We start from the raw sequence: 19,361 nt of genomic DNA on the forward strand, positions 1-19,361 counted from the left end.
CTTGATGGTTTTCGCTAATTCCTCTACCAATAACAATATTAAATCCAAAGAACACTTGTTGAGAATAGAGTACCATTTGTCCATGAAGCGTTTATTATATTGAAATTTGTATAGCATGGGTTTGATTGAGAGTCTTAGCCCACGTGGGATTCTTTGTACCTTGTGGTATTGTATTAGCGTTGATGCATGAAGCTTTTGATTGAGAGCTCTCCTCGATATAAATAGTAATTGTCGTAGTGATTGCGTTACTGAACCTCTTCGTGTGCCGAAGGTCCGGATCTCTGGTATTAAAGAATATATGTCTGTTGCTTGGGCTGATGTGTATGTTTTGGTTTCCGCTTTATTATCCGTTATGTTTGAAATTGAGTCAAAAGACATCTTTTTTTCTTTTGTTGGGTGCTATTTCACCGTTGGCTTTTATGAAGATGTATTGAGGTTTGTGAAATGCACTCCTGTTTGATCTGTTTTAAGTTTTTATGCACTTTTATTTTGTTTGCTTATCCACGGGTGTGCTGGAAGGGGAGGAGCGGCCAGTCTCCACTGTGAATGAATTGAAGTTTACTAATGACAGTCGTCAATAGACCCTTTCCGCACTACCTTTAGCAGAAATCCATCTGCTTATGTTGATCTGAATTAAAAACCATATGCTTTTAAATTTTCAACAAGTTTATTGGTATAACTTTTCTCAAAAATGCGTGATGAACATTATTCTTTGTTGCAAACACAATCTTTGTTACTCCTTTAGTGAGCAATTTTTTAGTTGGTTGAGTTGTTTAAACTCTATTTCATTGTTTAAAAAAGGAAAAAAAGTTTCATATCCCAATGCATTTCGGGATGAAAAAATCCCTTCATCAGGGGCACTGAAAAACAATATGATAAACATGTTTAGCCTCAGGCTTTCGGCACACTACGTGATACATACATTCATTGACTACTAAGTTTGAAATTTGCTCTTTTCAACATTCAATGATTGATATAGTTTGCTGCATGCACAAAAATCTGCGAAGATAACCTCATTTCAGTGTGGAGTTATATGTACATATAAACAATCATAACCCTATAAGTGCCACAGTAATCTGTGTCGCCTACTGTAGAACATGTATGTTTGACAAACATTATAAGGAAACATAAACTGTTATGCAATTATTGATGAGAACAAATGAGCATGTGAATTGCCTGTTTGGGGTTTAGACTCTATATGACTATACTGGATGACTCTCACGTGGTAACTCAAATGAACCAGAGTTTAAAAAACGGCTGTAAACAACGCACTCACCATAAGTACTCACTGTCATATGGTGGTTAGAGAAAGTTCTATGATGGAGGATCAAAGATAATTTCCAGATTGCGCCTATGGAGTGGATAATAACACTGTAATTATTACACGGTCCTTCCAAACGTGAGAATGCAAAATAAGCAAAGTGAATAGTTCAATTACCGTAAGTTAAGATTCAGTGTGGTTAGGAGATCTTTGCTTTCTAGTTGATGCGAAAGCTGAAAAAATCAACGATCACGAAATGGAATAAAAGCTGAATCGTGAATGTAAAATGATGCAGTCACTAAGGACAAGATTATAATTTACCTTATTCGCTGTTCGCGTTTATGCGGGGAAAGAACGATCCCTTGTAACTCGTGATGATTCTCCTCCGTTCTGAAGAAAGCATAAAGATATATATAAGTATGCCGCTTGTTTTCACTGCGTTTAAAGAAACAGTAATGCCAGCCCAACATTGCCAGCCGTAAAATAGGTATATCACATACATCATTACTGTTTCTTTAAACAGATAAGGGGGTTGGGACATATCTGAAAATTGATTAATCTGTTCTTAATTTAGGATTGAGTGGTCTAAATGGTTTACAAATCTCAGACTCTGGTAAAGGACTTTCACACCCTTGCCACTGCTATTCAGGAGTGGGAGATATCACACTTTTGCTGGTAGCTTTGGAGGTGCAAGCAAAATCTCTCTAAGATATTACTTTTGATAATCCAGGAAATGCAGCCATAACTTCAAGGAGCTGAGTGGCTGTTATGAGACAGTGGTACCTGACTGAATGCAAAACTGGCTCTTCCCATGAGTTGTACCTGTTGAAAATGCTTTTTTCAGGTGACAATCGCTTCAGAGAGGAGCTAAAGAATATGACCTGAAAGTCATTTAAAGGTAGAAAGCAAACTCGGACCTTCAAAGATGAATCAAGGACCTTTTAAAATAGAATAAAATAGTATAACATTCCTAGCGGTAAGTAATTTGACACCTCTTTCATCAAGAATCGGTTCTGACCCTAGTTCCCGGTGAGGTAATTTGAAGAATTCCCAGGATACAAAATCTAATCAGCAATTATGTTGAGGACAGCCAAAGCGATGAGCAGATAATTGTTTTCTATGCACTCATCTGCGAACGACTCCAGGAAAGAGTCAAGCATTGTATCACTGCTGCAAAAGAAATCTACTGTACCTGTTCTAGATTCAGAAAAAGGTGAGGGTTGATGCTCTACTGTTTTTCTGGTGAAGAACTGCTTTGGGGAGATTTGCTTAATCATAAAGATCTGAATCTGTTTATAAATACAATTCATTTAAAGATAAATTCATTTCAACATTTCATTCCAATGGTTCATCTGCGGGATTACCTAGCATACTATTAACTTCAGGATTCTTACCTACAAATTCCCATTCCTTCGGATTAACCTTGGTTTCTAAGGTTGCAGTGGGTAAGAGTCAATGGCAGTTTTTGAGTCTTTCCATTTGGGCTAGAAGACTTTTCCAAGGATGTTCATCCAGATTTTAACTTCAATGATTGCCTTTCTGCATGGAATGAATATTCAGGTGCATATTTGCCTGTTTGATTGTCTCAGTTCTGCCCAAAGGTTGATATCAGATATTGCATAAGTGGTACAGGCCCTAAGGATGTTTGGTTTTCTCTTTAATATCAAGAGAATAAGTATGATCCCTTCTCAGTGTCTAACAAATATTGGAACCTGGTTCCAGAAGTATTGGGGTCTGGTCTGTTTTCCAGTAGAAAGAAGACTAAAATTAATTCACAGAGTGTTGACTCGTTGGAGCATGGCACATGCATCGGCAAGCTAATTCTTATGGGTACAGGGATACATGTTAAGTGTTCCCATTACCCTAGCTTCCTTTAATGATTGATGTTGGTAGTGGCCGCTAATTATACTGAAATGTGTTTTGGTATTTTCTGTTTCCACATGCTTCAGCTCTGGCTTCCAATATCCTACTGCTTTGAGCACCTTACTCCGGTAACACAGCCCTTGACAGCTCAACTTCTTTGGTGGTTAGTTCCAGCCAATTTGGAGAGGGACGTTTTTTTTTTGCCCTTTAACGCCTATGGTGATAACTATAGATGCAAGGGGTCAGGATAATATACTGGGTAGAAAGAATAATAGTATCCCTGAGAGCGGTCAATTTTCAGGGCAAGGACACCGTACTAGCAGACACCTCAGCACGGTGTTTCGCTCTTTTCAGAATTTGAGAATTTCAAGGGAAATATTCCTAAATATTTGTCAGAGGTTCACCAGTCCCTCTGTAGATCTTTTTGCAGATCAAACCAATGCCCTTCTACTGATTTTCCAAGTTCAGAGACACTCTGTCAGCAGGGCTGGATGCATTAACTCGCTAGTGGTCTGTTGTATCTCTTTCATCCAATTCTCCAGATTCCACACCTCTCTTCTGTTGAGAATTCAGAGGGAGGGAGCAGAAGTGATTCTGGTTGTCTGTTTTGGCTCTAGAGACACTAGTTTACTCTACTAACGGAAACTTGGTTTGGTTCATAAGGATTATCCGGGTTTCTCCCCCTGACTTAACTTTTCCGATTTCCAGGGAGGATGGCATTGCCGTTTTCAAGTCTCGAGAGGACTAGTGATTGCACTACCATTTTGAGATTGTTGGGGGGAATAAATGGTTTGATTTTCTTGAGAATATTTAGTGTGTAGAACGCTCTTTTGGCTGAGTTGTTGATGTGCTTGTTCGGTGATATTTTCTGATCCAGGGTGAGACCCAGGGACTTTACGGAGTTAGAAAGTGAAAAATGCCAGTTAAGTGCGTCCAGGTTTTTGAGCCATTCTTGAATTGATAAAGGATTATTTTGGGGGGAAAGGAGTAGAAGTTCAGTCTTGTTGGGGTTCAGCTTTAGGTGTTTGGTGTTTAACCAGGTTTGAATCTTATTAAGTGTGGCGTTCAGGTGCCAAATGTCTTTGGTTTTGTAGTAGAGTTGTGACGTCAGCATATAGGTAAAATTTGATCACTGCTTGTTTCAAAATAACTGTGAGTGATTCCATGAAGAAATTAAACAGGGCTAGAGAGAGGATTGAGCCTTGAGGTACACCTTGTATGACTAGTGTTGGCTTAGAGAGACAGCTGCTGGTTTTTAGTTGTTGAGTGTGATGTTGCAAATAGTCATGTGAACCATCTCAAGACTGTAGTCTGTGATTCTTTAGGTTCTCAACGTAAAACCGAATGACTTACTGTGTCAAATGCTGACGATAAATCAAGTAGGATTAGGAGGCAGGAGTTACCGTCATCTAAGGTTCCGAGGATGTCATCAGATATATTGAGCATAGCAGTTTCTGTGCAACAGCCTTTCTTGAATCCTGATTGGAAGGATTTATGGAGGTTGAGTTTATCTATGTGTTGGTTGAGTTGTGACAGGACACACTTCGCAGTCGCGTTAGCTAGGAAAGGCAGGTTGGAGATTGGTCTGAGGTTTTTGAGGTCTGCCCCTGGTTTTTTGAGAATGCGTGTGACTTGGTATAGTTGGTGGGATTCAGGTACGCAGCCTGAAGAGAGAGAGGCATTGATGATTTTGGTCCAGAACAGAGATTGTGTGGTCAATGTTTTTTACTAGAGTGTACTGTGAATGTACCCCCATGCCCACTGTCATACACATCTCAGATTGTAGGACTGTTGCCACGATCCTTTGGTGTCTCCAACTTTATTCTATACTTATGATGACTCTTTTCTAAATAATTTTGTATTGTGGATCGAAAAATTGACAATTTTGCTTAGGGCCGGACTGACTACCGGGCGTTTTGGAATTCTGCCGAGCTGGGGGCTGATGTCACTATGGTTGTGGCAGATTACGTTCATGGAGACCTGCGTGTACTTCAAAATAATTAAAGCAAAACGAATTCCGTTCAGTACACGCAGGTCCCCATCAACGAAATCAGCCCCCAGCTCAGCAGCATTCCAAAACGCCCGGTAGCCAGTCTGGCCCTGATTTGTACAGTGGACGGTTTTTAAATTTGATTGAGGATTTTGACACTTTTACATTGAGTGCTATACGTTACATCATAATTCACTCAATCACTTTCACTGCACCATCACTAAATAGGAGCACCATATCTAAATGTGATACAGGGAATTGTTAAACCAAGTCCTTGCTCTGACACAGGAGTACTTGTGAAAAATTTAAATAAATGCACAAATCGCAAAATAAACTTTACAAGCAGACGGTTTATTGTAACTATTGCCATGGAAGTCAAGGGCTACTCGGTTCCTATAGGAACCCTTTGCATTGATAATAATTCTCCCACCCAGGTCTCCGGGTTACCCATTTTTTCTAGAACACCATAACATGGTGAGCAGGAGATCTGCCGCTTTTTAGGTCGAGCTAGAGTTGCGCATGCGTAGCATGCAGTCTAGCTCGACAACTATTGTTTTCAGTTTCCTGGGAATCTGAGACAGGGTTCGGACACGCGCGCCGATTGCACCTCGTGGGCGCGCACGCCCAGGCCGGCGCCGTGCCCATCCCCTGCCTCAGATTCCCCGCAAAAACACTCACACGCAGGCATGCACACAGACGCAGGCAGGCAGGCTTACACACACGCAGGCAGGCAGGCACACACACACACTCACACACAGGCAGGCACACACACACACACACACGCATGCATGCACACACACACACACACACACGCGCGCGCGGAGGGAGGGAGGGTGGAGTCTGCGTATATAGAACTGGGAAGCGCTGCAGGGAAAGCGCTGTACGTGATAAGATCACCGCTACTGGCACAAGGTTCTTATGGTGTGTGAACTTACCCCCCAACTTCACCGCCGTGTGAGAGTGCATCAACATTGCCATTAGAAGCACCGCCAGCAGCCCGGGAACCTCGGGACGCCGTTGCCTGCTCCACCTACTTCACCTCCGTGCCGCGCTGTGGTTGGCTCAAAGTTTCAGCCATTCCCGCCGCGTCATCAGAGGGCTGCGCCGGGATTGGCTGCAGCTCTCCAGGACTTCACAGTGTCGGGAGGCGGGCACACCTCTAATCTGCTGCGGCGACCGCCGGCCCCCTCTACTGTGTGTACAGCACAGCACAGCATACATGCTGCGGATGGGTAGGATTGTGCGTGCAGTGGATGGGGCCTTGCTGTCTGGAGGCATAACTATTTATATTAACGATTGACCGTATACATGCCGGATGCTTTACCGGTGTTATGTCTGGATTGCTTTGGGTACGTTGTTTCAAACTTCTAGTGCGTGCCTCTGGTTCTACGGGTCACAGGGAGACGCTTTTCTGCTGAGCCTCGAGTGGACACAGGAGTGTATTGACCATTTTTTATTTTTCTAACCAGTATTTGGGGTTGAGAACTGCGCCTTTAAGGCATTTGTAACTTAGGCGTAGAATCTTGAATGTGATTTAGTCATTTACTGGGAGGCAGTGTAGGCATCTGTAATTGGGTGCTATAGGTTATATTTCTTTGCCAAAAATCAGTCTTTGTTCTCCATTTTTTTTCTCTCCCCATCGCCCTCCGAGATCGCTGTCCTCACGCGGTCACTTATTGGATAACGCCTTGTGCTTAGCAATACAGATATTCAAAGCCCACATGAACATGAACATGTGCAGTTGCAGCCATGTTTAAGAAGGATTGTAAGCGCCAGGATCCTAGCACCGCCCATACGCATTATTTGTTAACTACAGCGCTTAGAAAAGGCACATAATGCGCTATGTGAAAAGCGAATACTTCAATAAGCAAGCCAGCAGAGTCCACGTGTAAACAAACTTAAGGATGTAGAAAATGCATTCATATTTTCGTCGTAAGACGATCTGCCTGCCGATGTGCCCATGAGCCCGATCAGTTTTGTGGTCTCAGGCACAGGACAGCCTGTGGGTGGGGCAGACAGTCACCATCCTTACTTCTGCTGCAGGGTCTCGCGTCAAACAGCCCAGATTGTGATATCTTTTACTGGAGTCATTGAAAATGAAGCAAAAACTATCCGTTTGCAACTCTGCGGGAAATGTTCTGGTACGTTTTATGGGAAGCGATTTACAAGAGCACGTCCCATATTTTGCTTAAAATCGCTTCGACAGTTGTACGATTCAATAGCTGAGAAATAGAAAATGATTTTGATTTTGACGAGGCGAGCGCTTCGGCTCCCGATTACTCACAAAGCCCCGAGAGCTGTTCTTCAATAAGACGTTTCTTATGAATATTTTTTTTCTATACCACTGTTAACTTTTCCCATTATGGGAAGTTTCTAATCTATATTTTTCGTTCTTAAAAATATAGAGATTTCCGAAGCAAGTTTTATTGAAAAGTGTGACTCCGTTAAACTTTTAACTGCTCGCTTGCTTCACTTGTTTGTTTTTTCTGTCAAATCCCATTATTTATCCCGCTTCATCCATAATCCCTAGTCATTCAAATATTGAAAATCCTGCATTATTACCTCTCATCGGTGCAGTATGTGGGCGCATTTCCAAGGGATTGGGGTTTATAGTGAACATCGGTTGCTCTTTTAATGCCACCACTTTCCTCAAAGGTTTTAAGACCCATATTTATATAGCGCTTCACACCGCGCATGTGCCGCATCAAAGCCCTATGTCTCTATTTTCCTATTTGCGCTGCGAGGCCACACCACTGCCAGAATGTACGCTATGTAGGCACGCGTATTCGAAAACTACCGACTATGCTAATACTTAGAATTGACCCCTCTTGTAATTAGTTGCCTGGCATCAGTAGTCTATCTGATCTCACCGGGGAGAAGGGGCAGGCAGGAGAGGTGGTGGGCACAAGACTATTTTTGATGTGGTGGGGTACTTACCCATGCCTGGTGGCCCGCTAAACAAGCATTTGCAATGCAACAGGTCTCACATTTCGCATGTTTTAAAAATGAAAACAAAAATAAAAGGCATTGTTATTTGCATTGTCAATAGCTCAAACTCGTGTAAATGCGAGACCTATTGCATTGCAAATGCTTGTTGTTGAATGTTCCTAATTTGTTTTGTTTCTCCATTACGCTATGCAAATGTTGATAGTATGATGTGAAACCCAGGACCGAAATCCATTCAGTTATTAATATCCAGGTGAACACCATCTCTTGAATGATCTATTTTAAACTGAAATCAGTATTGAACAGCAAATTAAAAAATATATTTCTAATGGATAATCAAAATGTGTTCTTTTATCCATTCTGCCTGATACTGCAGGTGAAACAAGTAACTCAAGCTGGACGGAAACCATCTGCCATTACTCAGCTCCATGGTCAGAGCTCGCCACTGACAACATTATTCTCACGGTTCCTTCAGACTACGTCCGCTCTCTAGAAAACCCTGCAGAGCTCCTCTCTCTCTGGGACAAGATGATGAAGGCTGTTGCTGAGCTCTCTGGTGTGCATTTTCCCTTAGCAAGGCCAGAGAGAATTGTGGCAGACGTGCAAATATCAGGTGGTAAGACTTACTTTGATTTGTTCATAAAATTATCCCAGGGCACCGCTTACCGTGAAACCAAGCATGAATATTGTGGAGCCAACACCAATGCAATATGTACACTTTTTCAATAGATCTTCTTTCTCCAGACTACTCATTCTGAATTACCACCTGGATTCCATTAGACAGTATCATGGGGAGGACAGAGGGGAAACTGGCCTCTCCTCCAGGACATTGACCAGGAGGTCAAAACTTCATGCCATAACAGGAAGAACGTTTTATCAAATGAAATATGCACAATATCCTCATGCTTGATTATTCTAATTGCAAACTTTCTTAGATTTTTTCTAGTTCAATCACTCTCATCTTAACCAGCTATGAGTAAAAAGCCAGTTTGACTGCTTCTTCACTATTATTTGGGGTGACAAAGCCTACTTGTTTTGCCTTAAATCCAAAGACAAGAGCTCTCCAAAATCTGGAATACATAGAAAAAAGGTAGACAATGGTCAATGTATATTGATGGCTTTTATCTTAATAGATCTTTGCATGTCTCAATGTATTTAGATACCAATTAATAATTTTTTTATTATTGTCTTTTGCGGTTGCAATGATGATGGCTTATGCAATTCTTGAGGGGAACGATTGCATGCATCATCATAGCGGGATTAACGAATATGACTCGCTATTTCGCATGCAATTAGTTTGCATGCCATTACTACGCGTTTTTCTTAGCATTAACCGTTACTACGCACGTTTTTAGTTCGCATACCATTGCATTGAAAGTGTTAATGTATGCGAACTAAAAACTTTCCTAGTAAAAAAGAAAAACAACACTACATACAAATACACTACACTACACATCCAAAAGTTAAAAACACTCCCAAAATCCCACAAAATGTACACTACCCTACACTACTAAAACACCTCATCTCAAACCGAAACGCCTGTTGCAGTTCTTCTCCATAGAGCGGACTCACAAAGCCCTGGAGGAGAGGCCCCGACCGGGGGGCCCCCCACGCACCATCATTGCCCGCATCCTAAATTTTAGGGGCTGAAATGCCATACTACAGGCTGCACGGATGCACGGATATCTCAAGGCACTTGAATGCCACAATCCGTTTTTTTCCTGACTTTACGCTGCACGTACAATGCCAGCGACGTTCCTTCAACAGAGTGAAATGAGCCCTTTGGGAACAGGGAGTGAAATATATGATGCTCTTTGCAGCCCGACTCAAAATCCTGGACTATGGAAAGGCATATTTCTTTGATAAACCGGAGGAGGCGAGCAACTGGCTGGAGGGCTGGTGCACCGTCAGCCGCAAGGGCGGAGGCTGGAGATCAGCGGCTGCTCGGAGTGGTGAAGAGTCAGACATGGAGGCCGAGACCTTGCCCAGTGGATAGAGGCACTGCTGAGAGACAGATGAGTAACCACTGCAACACTCTCAGGGGGTCAAGACTATACTAGTGCTCCGGGGGGGAGGATGGGATTTGGGGAGCAGAGGGGGGATCTCTGATGCTGCAGAGACTGTGTGACTTTGAGGGATGCACTCCTGCCGGCGAGACCATAAAAATGCGTGAAGTTGATATTTGCCTGATAGAGGTGACGGTGGCACTGCAGGGAGAACTTAACATGTGCTGGTCTGGCGAGGCATGGTTGTGGGGCTTCAGATCCCAGTTAGCAGACTGATGTTCCTTGACACTGGAAGCTAGTCCACGACCTCTCACGAATGGGTTTTTGGGCGTTTAAAGGGCGACAGGCACTCTGCAAGTTTGGGTGGTGGGAGGTTGGGGGCTCACCAGGCAGGGATGCAGGGAGTGGGGCGTTGGGATTGTTATTTGTTTTTGTTTGCAGGGGGGGACGCTTGAGGACTACATATCCAACAGAAGTCGTGAGTTGACATGGAGTACGAGGCGGGGTGCAGGAGGGCCCCGTTGTCATTATCTTGTCGCAAGGCTTATGGGTGAACCAACTATGATGAAGATTTGGTCCTGGAATGTAAACGCGCTGGGCAATAAGATCAAGTGTACGCTGGTGATGTAACACCTGAAGAGGCACTCTCGTGACGTCGTTCTCATTCAGGAATCGCACTTCAGGGGCAACAGCTGTAAAGCCCTAGATCGCTTTGGGTACACAATGGTAGCGGACTCTGGGTTCACGTCCGGAGCACGGGGAGTGGGTATTCTGGTGCGCAAAGCGCTACCCCTAGTGCTCACGGGCACTTGGTCAGACAAGGAGGGGTGTTTTGCCGCGGCTGCGGGTTAGTGGGAGGGGCGCGTATTGATATTTGGGTCCTGCTATGTATCGCCGAGGCTCCACTCGGTGATACTCACTCAGCTCTCTTCACTTATTACAGACCTCCCCGTAGGCACACTGCTTCTTGGAGATGACACTAACACAGTAATGAACACTGAAATGGACAGGTCAGGCCCTCGATCAAGCACAAAGGGGGAGCAGGGCTTAGCAGACATCACGAGGGCACTGGGCTTGGTGGATTTATGGCGGGCGCACAACCCTACTCTGCAAAAACACATCTTCTACTCGGCTAGGCATGATTCTTCCTCTAGGATTGATCATCTGTTCACTCACACAGACAGAGTAGGTGACTTCTCTACGGCCATCATATGGCGAGGGGGATATCGGATCATGCGCCAGTATCTGTCACTCAAAGCCCATTAATTGACAGGGCTGCCTTCCCGCGGATAGATGAGAGGAGACTGTGTGATCCGACAGTGGGTGACAAACTGAGGGAGAGGTCCGAGCTTTACTTTAAAGAGTACAGGGGGACTGTCCAATCGACCATCACACTGTAGGAAGCTGTGTTGTGGGGACAGGCGCAGGCGTTAACAGAGGCCAAAAAGAAGGAAGAGACCCTGCAAATTAGGCAGCTTGAGCAGGAGATCAGCCAGATGGAGGACGAGGCGGCGTTGTTGACCAGTGTGGGGGCGCGACACCGTCTGGCGTTGAAACAGCGGGGCCTGCGGGCCCTGGCGGATGGTGAGGCATGGGCGTATGCGCTGGCCACCCTGCATTGCCTCTATGATGTTGGGAATAAGGCTCTCAAACTACTGGCAAAAAAAAGAAAGAAAAAAAACAGTAATGATCAGTGCATATTGTTGCATGAGATACGGCTTGAGTAGAGTACCATTGCGCCTCTGTTAAGGCCGACATCACACTCAATAGGAGAGTTCTCATTGTGATGGTGTACTAATAACAAAGAGACAATCAGTGTGTGTGAGAAGTTGGCCTGATGTGCAGTGTTCACTATTCTAGTGATCACTATATATCAGTCCAAACAACCCTTATTGATGATTGGTTGTAAGTCAACCTTATAGACCAGCTATCCTAGTAGCATGGATACGAGCAGTCTAAGGCTAAGACTCTAGAGGGCGTGTTAAGCCAGCTGTTTTACCATCACATTACCCCTTGAACACCCAGTGAAAGGACACCACACAAGTGTTATGAAAATAAACAATGTATTTATTAGAATCACAACAACCCTGTACTCTTTATGAGGACAGGGTGCTAAGCACACAACAAAACTCTTATGAAAATACTTAAATTAGCACGTTATACACAAATGCCTGAGGGGCACGAAAAACCATATACTCTAAAAGTGGAATGCGAGATTACTAGCAGGTAAGTACAGTACTAATAGGCTTTGGAATCGCTAGGACTTGACTAGGGAATCGTTAGATTACTTCTAGGAGACCTAGGGGACTCGGGTGCAGAGTGTGCACTCTCACGCGGGATGCGGGACAAAGTCTATGGAAGCTAGTAAAGGCAAAGTTAGTGTTCACGGGCGAACCCGACCTGGTAGGGAGAAAACGACAGTGGATCCTGACCCTTGGATAGTGAGGCTATGCTGGGACACCGAAGTGCCGAAGTTACCTAGCCCAGGGGCTGCAGCTGCATAGGTCTGAAAAGACGTCGGGAATCTCGTTGCCGGACCAGGAGCCTGGAAGAAGGAAGTTGCTGGCAGGCGACCAGTGAAGGAAAGTTCGATGGATCCAAGCCTGGATCAAGGAAGAAGGAAACCTGAAAGCAGAGGGGACCAAGTTCTTGAATCACTAGCCAGTGATTAAGTGGGCACCAGGATGGCACCGGGCGAAGTCACCACAGTCAGGTGAGTGGGCGCTGCTGGGCTCTGCAGTCTCTCGGACCAGGAGGCGTTGTCGGCAACCAGGATGGAGGTGCGAGCTGTCCCACGAAGGTTCTTGCTGTCGACGTCGCTGGACCCAGGATTGGGCAACAAGTCTTGGCAAATGCAAGGCCCACGCGGTGGACCTAAAATGGCGTCTTAGCCGGACCAGGAGGGTCCAGGGTACTTCTCCGATGGATGGAAGCAAGGGCCAGTCTGGAGCAACCAGACCAGCAGCAGTGTTGTCGTCGGGCATCGTTCGGAAGGCCACAAGCCAGCGGGCTAGTAGCCAAACAACGCGGTGAGCAGCAAAAAGCAGAAGGGCCCCACGCCGATTGTGGAGATGCTGGGGGGCTGCTCTTCGGTGTTGGAGCTGCTCAGGGTGGGGGCTTCTCGGACCCCAAAGCACTCACCAGGAAATTACTCGGTGGGCTTGCTGTGCAGAAGTCGTGCAGTCTTGGCGATGGCCGGTCCCTCGAGGTCTCGTCGCACCCACGGTTCTCAGCTGTGCTGTAGAGGTGGGTAGAGGTCAGAGGTGCCAGGGAAGCCGGGTCTCGTCGAGCTGGGCAGTCGGATTCCGGAGGAAGGACGTGCAGCAGACCGCAGTGTTCTTAGATGGTGCCTGCGGATGCAGGGTGACTACTCCTTAGTCACAAGGGAGAATCTTGAGGAAGAAATCGTGAAGTCCTTTCGTGGAAAGTGGTATCTTGATTCCAAAGATGATCTGATTTGGAAGGGGGCCAGTCTCTACCTTTATCTTGGAAAAGGGGGCTGGCACGCGACTAAGTCCTGCCCTAGGGGTGGGACCAGGAGGGGGGTGGTTACACCCACTTCCTTGGCGGGCTTTTCCCCAGCACAGGGTCTGGAGTGTCCCTGGAACTGGTTTAAGCCAGCCTATGCACAGTGAGCACCGGGGTGCCACGTGCAGTCACCTTCCTCTGAAGCCCTGCCTACCTACAATACACAAAACCCTGTCTGGGACGGTGCTGGCACCGCCCCTGGCAGGATCCCTTTGTCCTTATCTCCTGCTCTGGGAGGACTCCCAGCAGCAGGAGGGCAGACTTGTGTCTCGGTGGCAGCATCCATTTTGTGGATGCTAAGGCTCTGTCTGACTTTTAACCGGGTTATAGGTTACATGCATGTCGTGTCCCTCTAGAAGGGTGGAATGCTAACCCCGTCGCCAGAATTGGCGAGGGGTTAGTATTCCAATTCGTATGACACCTTACTCGACATGTTTTGATAAAGCGATACCAGAGTTGGCATTTAACCGCGAGGATTATAATGCACTTAAGAGTATATGGTATGCGATATCATGGAAATGGCTAAGGGATAGATCCCGAAAGCCGCAGACAGGCTCAGCTCATGCCAGAGCACCATCTCACACAATTCCAAGCACTCTGCCTTCAGGATTGTTAAGGCCTGCCATAGGAGTGACTGATAGGAGATCTGTGTGTCCATTTTAGGGTTAGATATAGGTATACTATATCTAAAGCAAAGGGTGAGTACACAACCTTGCCCCAGCTGTCGTGCAGCCAGTTGTGCCAGTTTAGTTAGTCAGCCCAGGGGTGGCATAATACATGCTTCAGCCCCTGGGAGACTTCTGGGTACACCTCAGCCCTGGGTACAGGGACTTGGAGAGGGCCCAGTGCCAATTCAGTACCTGAGTACAATTTGGATAGAGAGAACAGCTAGGCTGTGGGTCTGATTAGCAGGCCCACAGCCAGGGAAAGTCGTAAACCAGTGCCGCAAAAAGCAAAAATCTGGGTGATCATAGGATTGCAGACCCTACTCTCCTACAGTGTGGTTTACAAGCACTCTCGCTTGACTGTGCACTGCACTCATTATGAAATATGATGCATCTACACAGGTCCTCAGGTTATCCATACGAATTATTACAAAACAGGTCAACCACAGTCCAGAACCAACTGCTTTTCTTCGGCCCTCTTGTGTGACTACACTCCACAATGGAACTTTTCCACGTAATGGTATAGCGTACAGCAAACACCCTCCCCTCTGAAACTAACAGGGATCGAGCAGTTGTAACTTCCATCTCATATATAAATGCAGAATAGACAAATCAAAATGACCATATTGGAGCAAGAAAACAACTACGGGTGGGCTCCAATCAGCAAGGCTGAGCCGGATTATCAAAAAAACGAAAACAGGATGCCAGAGCTGATGTAATAATTTAAACAAACAATGTGCTGACCAGAACCTGAAAAGAAAATTCAAGAACGGGAATTGCTACTTAATAGCTTTTTATTTCAATTTTTTAGAAAAGCGGATTTATGTTTTTTCAAACGATCAAAAAGAACATATTCAAAAAAGGACACGTACAAATGGGAGGACTAAATGTTTGTCTTCAATCATTCGTTATTACAGACATATCACAGGCATTCAACAAACTTTCACACCATTCAGGGAAGGGACTATAGAAACATACATTATAATCTTAAGAAATATATATTTACAATTTCTACTTCACAAAAGAACATAATGCCACGCTCTGCAAACACAGTTTTGTAATAATAGTGAAAAAAAGACTTTTTTTCAGGTGTACATTTGTCTTAGATAAATTCTAACTTTCAACGTATGATTATTCGTAATGTACAAGCGGCATGGAGAAATTAATTAAATGACCAAGCCGTTTTTGCAGATATATTGTGGCAGGAAGCCTATGCGTTTCGAATCCCAATTGTTCTCTTAGGATTCTCCTCAGGGCCTTGAATAGTATCTAAACAGGGCACAGAAAAAGATAAAACACGAAAAATAAATTAATAAATCATAAATACTGGATGACAACCAGAACAACAAATAAACAGATCAGGATTCGCCTTTTGCTCATAACATGTATCTAGACCAACTATCAGGAAACCTAGCTCGGCCAACCCACCCACACACTCTGTGGCTTACCAATAAGTGAAAACGTCAGGATGGTGGAGGAGGGTCGTACGTTGTAATCACGGAACCGTATCTAAAAGGTGGAAGGTGGAAGAACATATCTTAAATGGTTTTGTCAAAGAGTTAGGTGCAATCCGTATCTCCAAGTAGACTTCTATTCGAAAACAGAATCACGACGCTTTCTCCCCGATAACCAAGGAAGGTCTAGAAAACAGTTTATTTCTTTCTCAGATACATCTTCATCAGGGACAGATAGTGACACCAGTGGCAATTACAACCGCCCTAGCCGGAATAAAAATTGGAACACTAATCAACAACAACAGGTTCAATCTTCTAACCCTCATTTTTTAGGGAGAGGCCAGACGCGCCCCAGAGGCAGGGCGAGATACACAATCCCATGGGAAATGAAAACACGACGCCAGCATTACAAAAATTAAAGGCGTCGCCCATCTTTAACCTCTCTAAGAAGGTACTTACATGAGAAGAAGAAGACATCCTGGCAAAAGGTCTATCCTTTGTACCCTCGAAAAGAACCGACTTTGTGAAAATGAAGTCTGAGTTCATTGAATTTTGCAGAAAACTACGGCTTACTCTATTTTTTAGTGACAACTCCATACAAAAACCGGCGGAAGTGACCGGTTTGAGAAATAGATCCACTTTCTGCCCCCCTGTGAATAAAATTCCGAAAGAACTTGTTACTTTTGAAAGAAGTGTCCTTTCTGCCATCTCAGCCATGGAAAAACAAAGAAAGTTTGTGAAATTCAACACCACCAAAAAGCAGATGACTGCATTAAACAACTTAAAGAATGATACCTCGGTAATAGTTAAACAGGCCGATAAAGGCGGTGCCATAGTAATATGGGACACCGACAACTACACCACCGAAGTAATGAGGCAACTAGACGACCCCAACTGCTACCGCAAGATAGGTAAAGATCCCACTACAGATCTTCAAAACGAACTGTTTAATATAATACAGGAAGGATTTGACCAAGGATTTGTTGGTCCCAAAGAGCTGGAATATTTAAAGATCAAATACCCCAAAATCCTGATGTTCTACGTATTACCTAAAATCCATAAAGATCAAAACCAACCGCCAGGCAGGCCCATCGTGGCAGGATGTGGCTCTCTGCTTGAGCCAATTGCCAAATACGTGGATTGTTTCTTAAAGGAGTTTATGTGTCAGGTGAGATCCTACTTACAAGACACAACGGATTTCATAAACAAATTGGCTAACATCAACTATCGTGAACACAGTGATATTTTAGTCACCTTAGACGTGACATCACTGTATACACAGATCCCTCAGGACGAAGCGGTCGCGGTCCTGTCACACTTCTTAGATCTAAGATCCCGCCCAGTGCAAGTACCAACTGAATTCTTGGTACAGCTTGCATCATTTGCCCTTAAGAGAAACTATTTTTGTTTCAATGGAGAATTTTATTACCAAACTAAAGGGGTAGCAATGGGCTGCCCCTTTGCGCCGGAGCTGGCAGTGCTCTTCATGTCTATGTATGAGGATGCCTATATACATTCTAACAACCCGTTCCATCAATATATCGGAGCTTGGCTCCGATTTATTGATGATGTGTTCATGATATGGACAGGAGATGGTGACACCTTAACCGCCTTCCATCAATGGCTAAATTCCAGGACTGCTGATATAAAATTCAGCTTAACCCAGTCTACCAGCAGAATCGCATTCCTTGATGTTGAGATTTTTCCAAAAGAAGGCAAACTGGCTACCACATTATTTGTAAAACCAACTGATCGTAATAAATCTCTAATGTTCAACAGTAACCACCCCAGAAGCCTCAAAGAAAATCTCCCTTACGGGCAGTTCTTGCGAGTCCGCCGGAACTGCACGTTTAAGGAAGACTTCAATCATCATGCTGACAATTTGATATCAAAGTTATGCGATAGGGGTTACCCCAAAAAGTTAGTAAAAAATTGCATGAAGAGAGCTAGATGGACCCCACGGGAAACATTACTGGAACGAAAAGTAAAAGCTAATGTGAAGCGACAGGTATGTGTCACTACTTTTTGCCCTAACGCAAACCAGCTAAAACGGATCATTGGACAAAATTGGCACCTAGTCAAGAACTTAGACGAGAGCCTTAGAGATCTACCCTTGTTTGCCTTTAAAAAGGAAAACAATATTGCCAACTACATTGTCCGTGCAGCCATGCCTGCTTCAAAACCGCCTACATTGCGTCAAATGATGAGACTGCCTCCCATAACTGGACACCACAAATGTGGAACTTGCCTTTGTTGTGAATCTACGGTTGAAGGTTCTCTATTTCAGCATAATGGGATCTACTGGAAACACAACACTTTCAGTAACTGTAAGACTAAGTTTGTAGTCTATGGCATTATATGCCCGTGCCAACAACTGTATATAGGAAAAACCAGTCAAGAAGTGCGTCAACGCATTTCCCAACACAAGTCTAGACTCAACAAAAAAGTTGAAAATGCCCCTTTGGTTCAACATTGGACAAAAATGCAACATACAATTAGTGATCTCAAATGGACCGTGATATCGAGAATCGAAAAGGACCCTCGTGGAGGTGATCTGAATTTACAACTTTCCAAACGAGAAGCCTTTTTAATTGTAAAATTCGATACGGCAATCTCTGGTCTCAATGAATTGAGTGAAATCTTCAAATTGTAAACACGAAGTGTATACCACCACCAAGGTTGTCACTCCACTTTGAAATATGAGCCATTGATTCCTGCCGTCCCAAACAGTAAGCGTGCCCATGTGCTTTCCAGTCTGCCCCAGGTGGGGGTGGTGCGCACTATGTGTAATGAACTTTAAAATTTGAAGCATGATGGTCTCGCATACTAAGGTCGGCCCATGAACCTCTAGGGGGAAGACTGCAGCCCCTGAGGGGACTGAGTCCCACGAAGACGCGGTATTATGATTTAATGTGCGGTATTCCTTTAAGGAGTCGGTGGTTTGCCTTCCGTCATGCCCCTTTAAAAACCTGACAGTGTCTCGCCTGGGCCTGCTATGCGCATGTGCCCAGAGGTAGTGCCGACATAGACGCGAGCGGATTCACGTCCTTCTCCATGATACCAAAGTAAGTACTGAGATTCAGCTAGCTACGATCCACGTCGATATGTCAATAACAGTGTACACACTAAGATGTGTCTTTTTATAATTGTTTTCAGTTATCGACATGGCGCCGCCAGTAGTTTAAACTGATCCAGTAAGCTAGGAGTCCGTATACATTACGGTGAGTTTCCGAATTGAAAAGGCATAATAAAGTCACGGCAACCCCCGTGTAGCACACTTCCATTCTTTTAAAACAGTTCTGTAACCCTTTTTAGGAATCTAAAGGACGTCTGTACTCCGACCCCCGACCTACCGCTCCCGTGCACGAACAAAATAAAAGTGTCTTCAGGATTGTTTCTGCTAGACTGTCAGCAGCAGTCTAAATTCGATCTAGGTAAGAGAACGCTCTGCCATCTAGTTAGAGCCCGACGCTAACCAGTGCAGTTTAGTGTCAAAATCCCTGCCTTAGGCACGTAGTGTGACATCGGCTTTAAATACCCGCAAGCGGTTTTCTTAATTGTAACTCCGGTGCTTAGGTACGGTTTTCCGCTCTCCGTCCAAACCTAAACAGAGGCATGCCCTAACAAAAAAAAAACCTCTTTCCTTTC

At 44.6% G+C, this 19,361-nt stretch overlaps 1 protein-coding gene and 1 long non-coding RNA gene across 2 annotated transcripts in view; both read left to right on the forward strand.

Annotated features, from left to right (window-relative positions):
• LOC144827650 (TRPM8 channel-associated factor homolog) overlaps positions 1-19,361 on the forward strand; it is a 340,419-nt gene that overhangs the window by 264,889 nt on the left and 56,169 nt on the right. The window contains exon 5 of the mRNA XM_078685891.1: positions 8,437-8,676. Coding sequence (XP_078542017.1) covers positions 8,437-8,676 — 240 coding nt within the window. The remainder of the gene's footprint in view (positions 1-8,436; positions 8,677-19,361) is intronic.
• On the forward strand, positions 18,711-19,147 carry LOC144827649 (uncharacterized). Its single transcript, XR_013610287.1, has 3 exons — positions 18,711-18,778; positions 18,870-18,934; positions 19,029-19,147. It is a non-coding gene; the product is annotated as an uncharacterized LOC144827649 (long non-coding RNA).

This window comes from Lissotriton helveticus, chromosome 4_1, assembly GCF_964261635.1.
Source record: "Lissotriton helveticus chromosome 4_1, aLisHel1.1, whole genome shotgun sequence".
NCBI classification, from domain to species: Eukaryota; Metazoa; Chordata; class Amphibia; order Caudata; family Salamandridae; genus Lissotriton; species Lissotriton helveticus.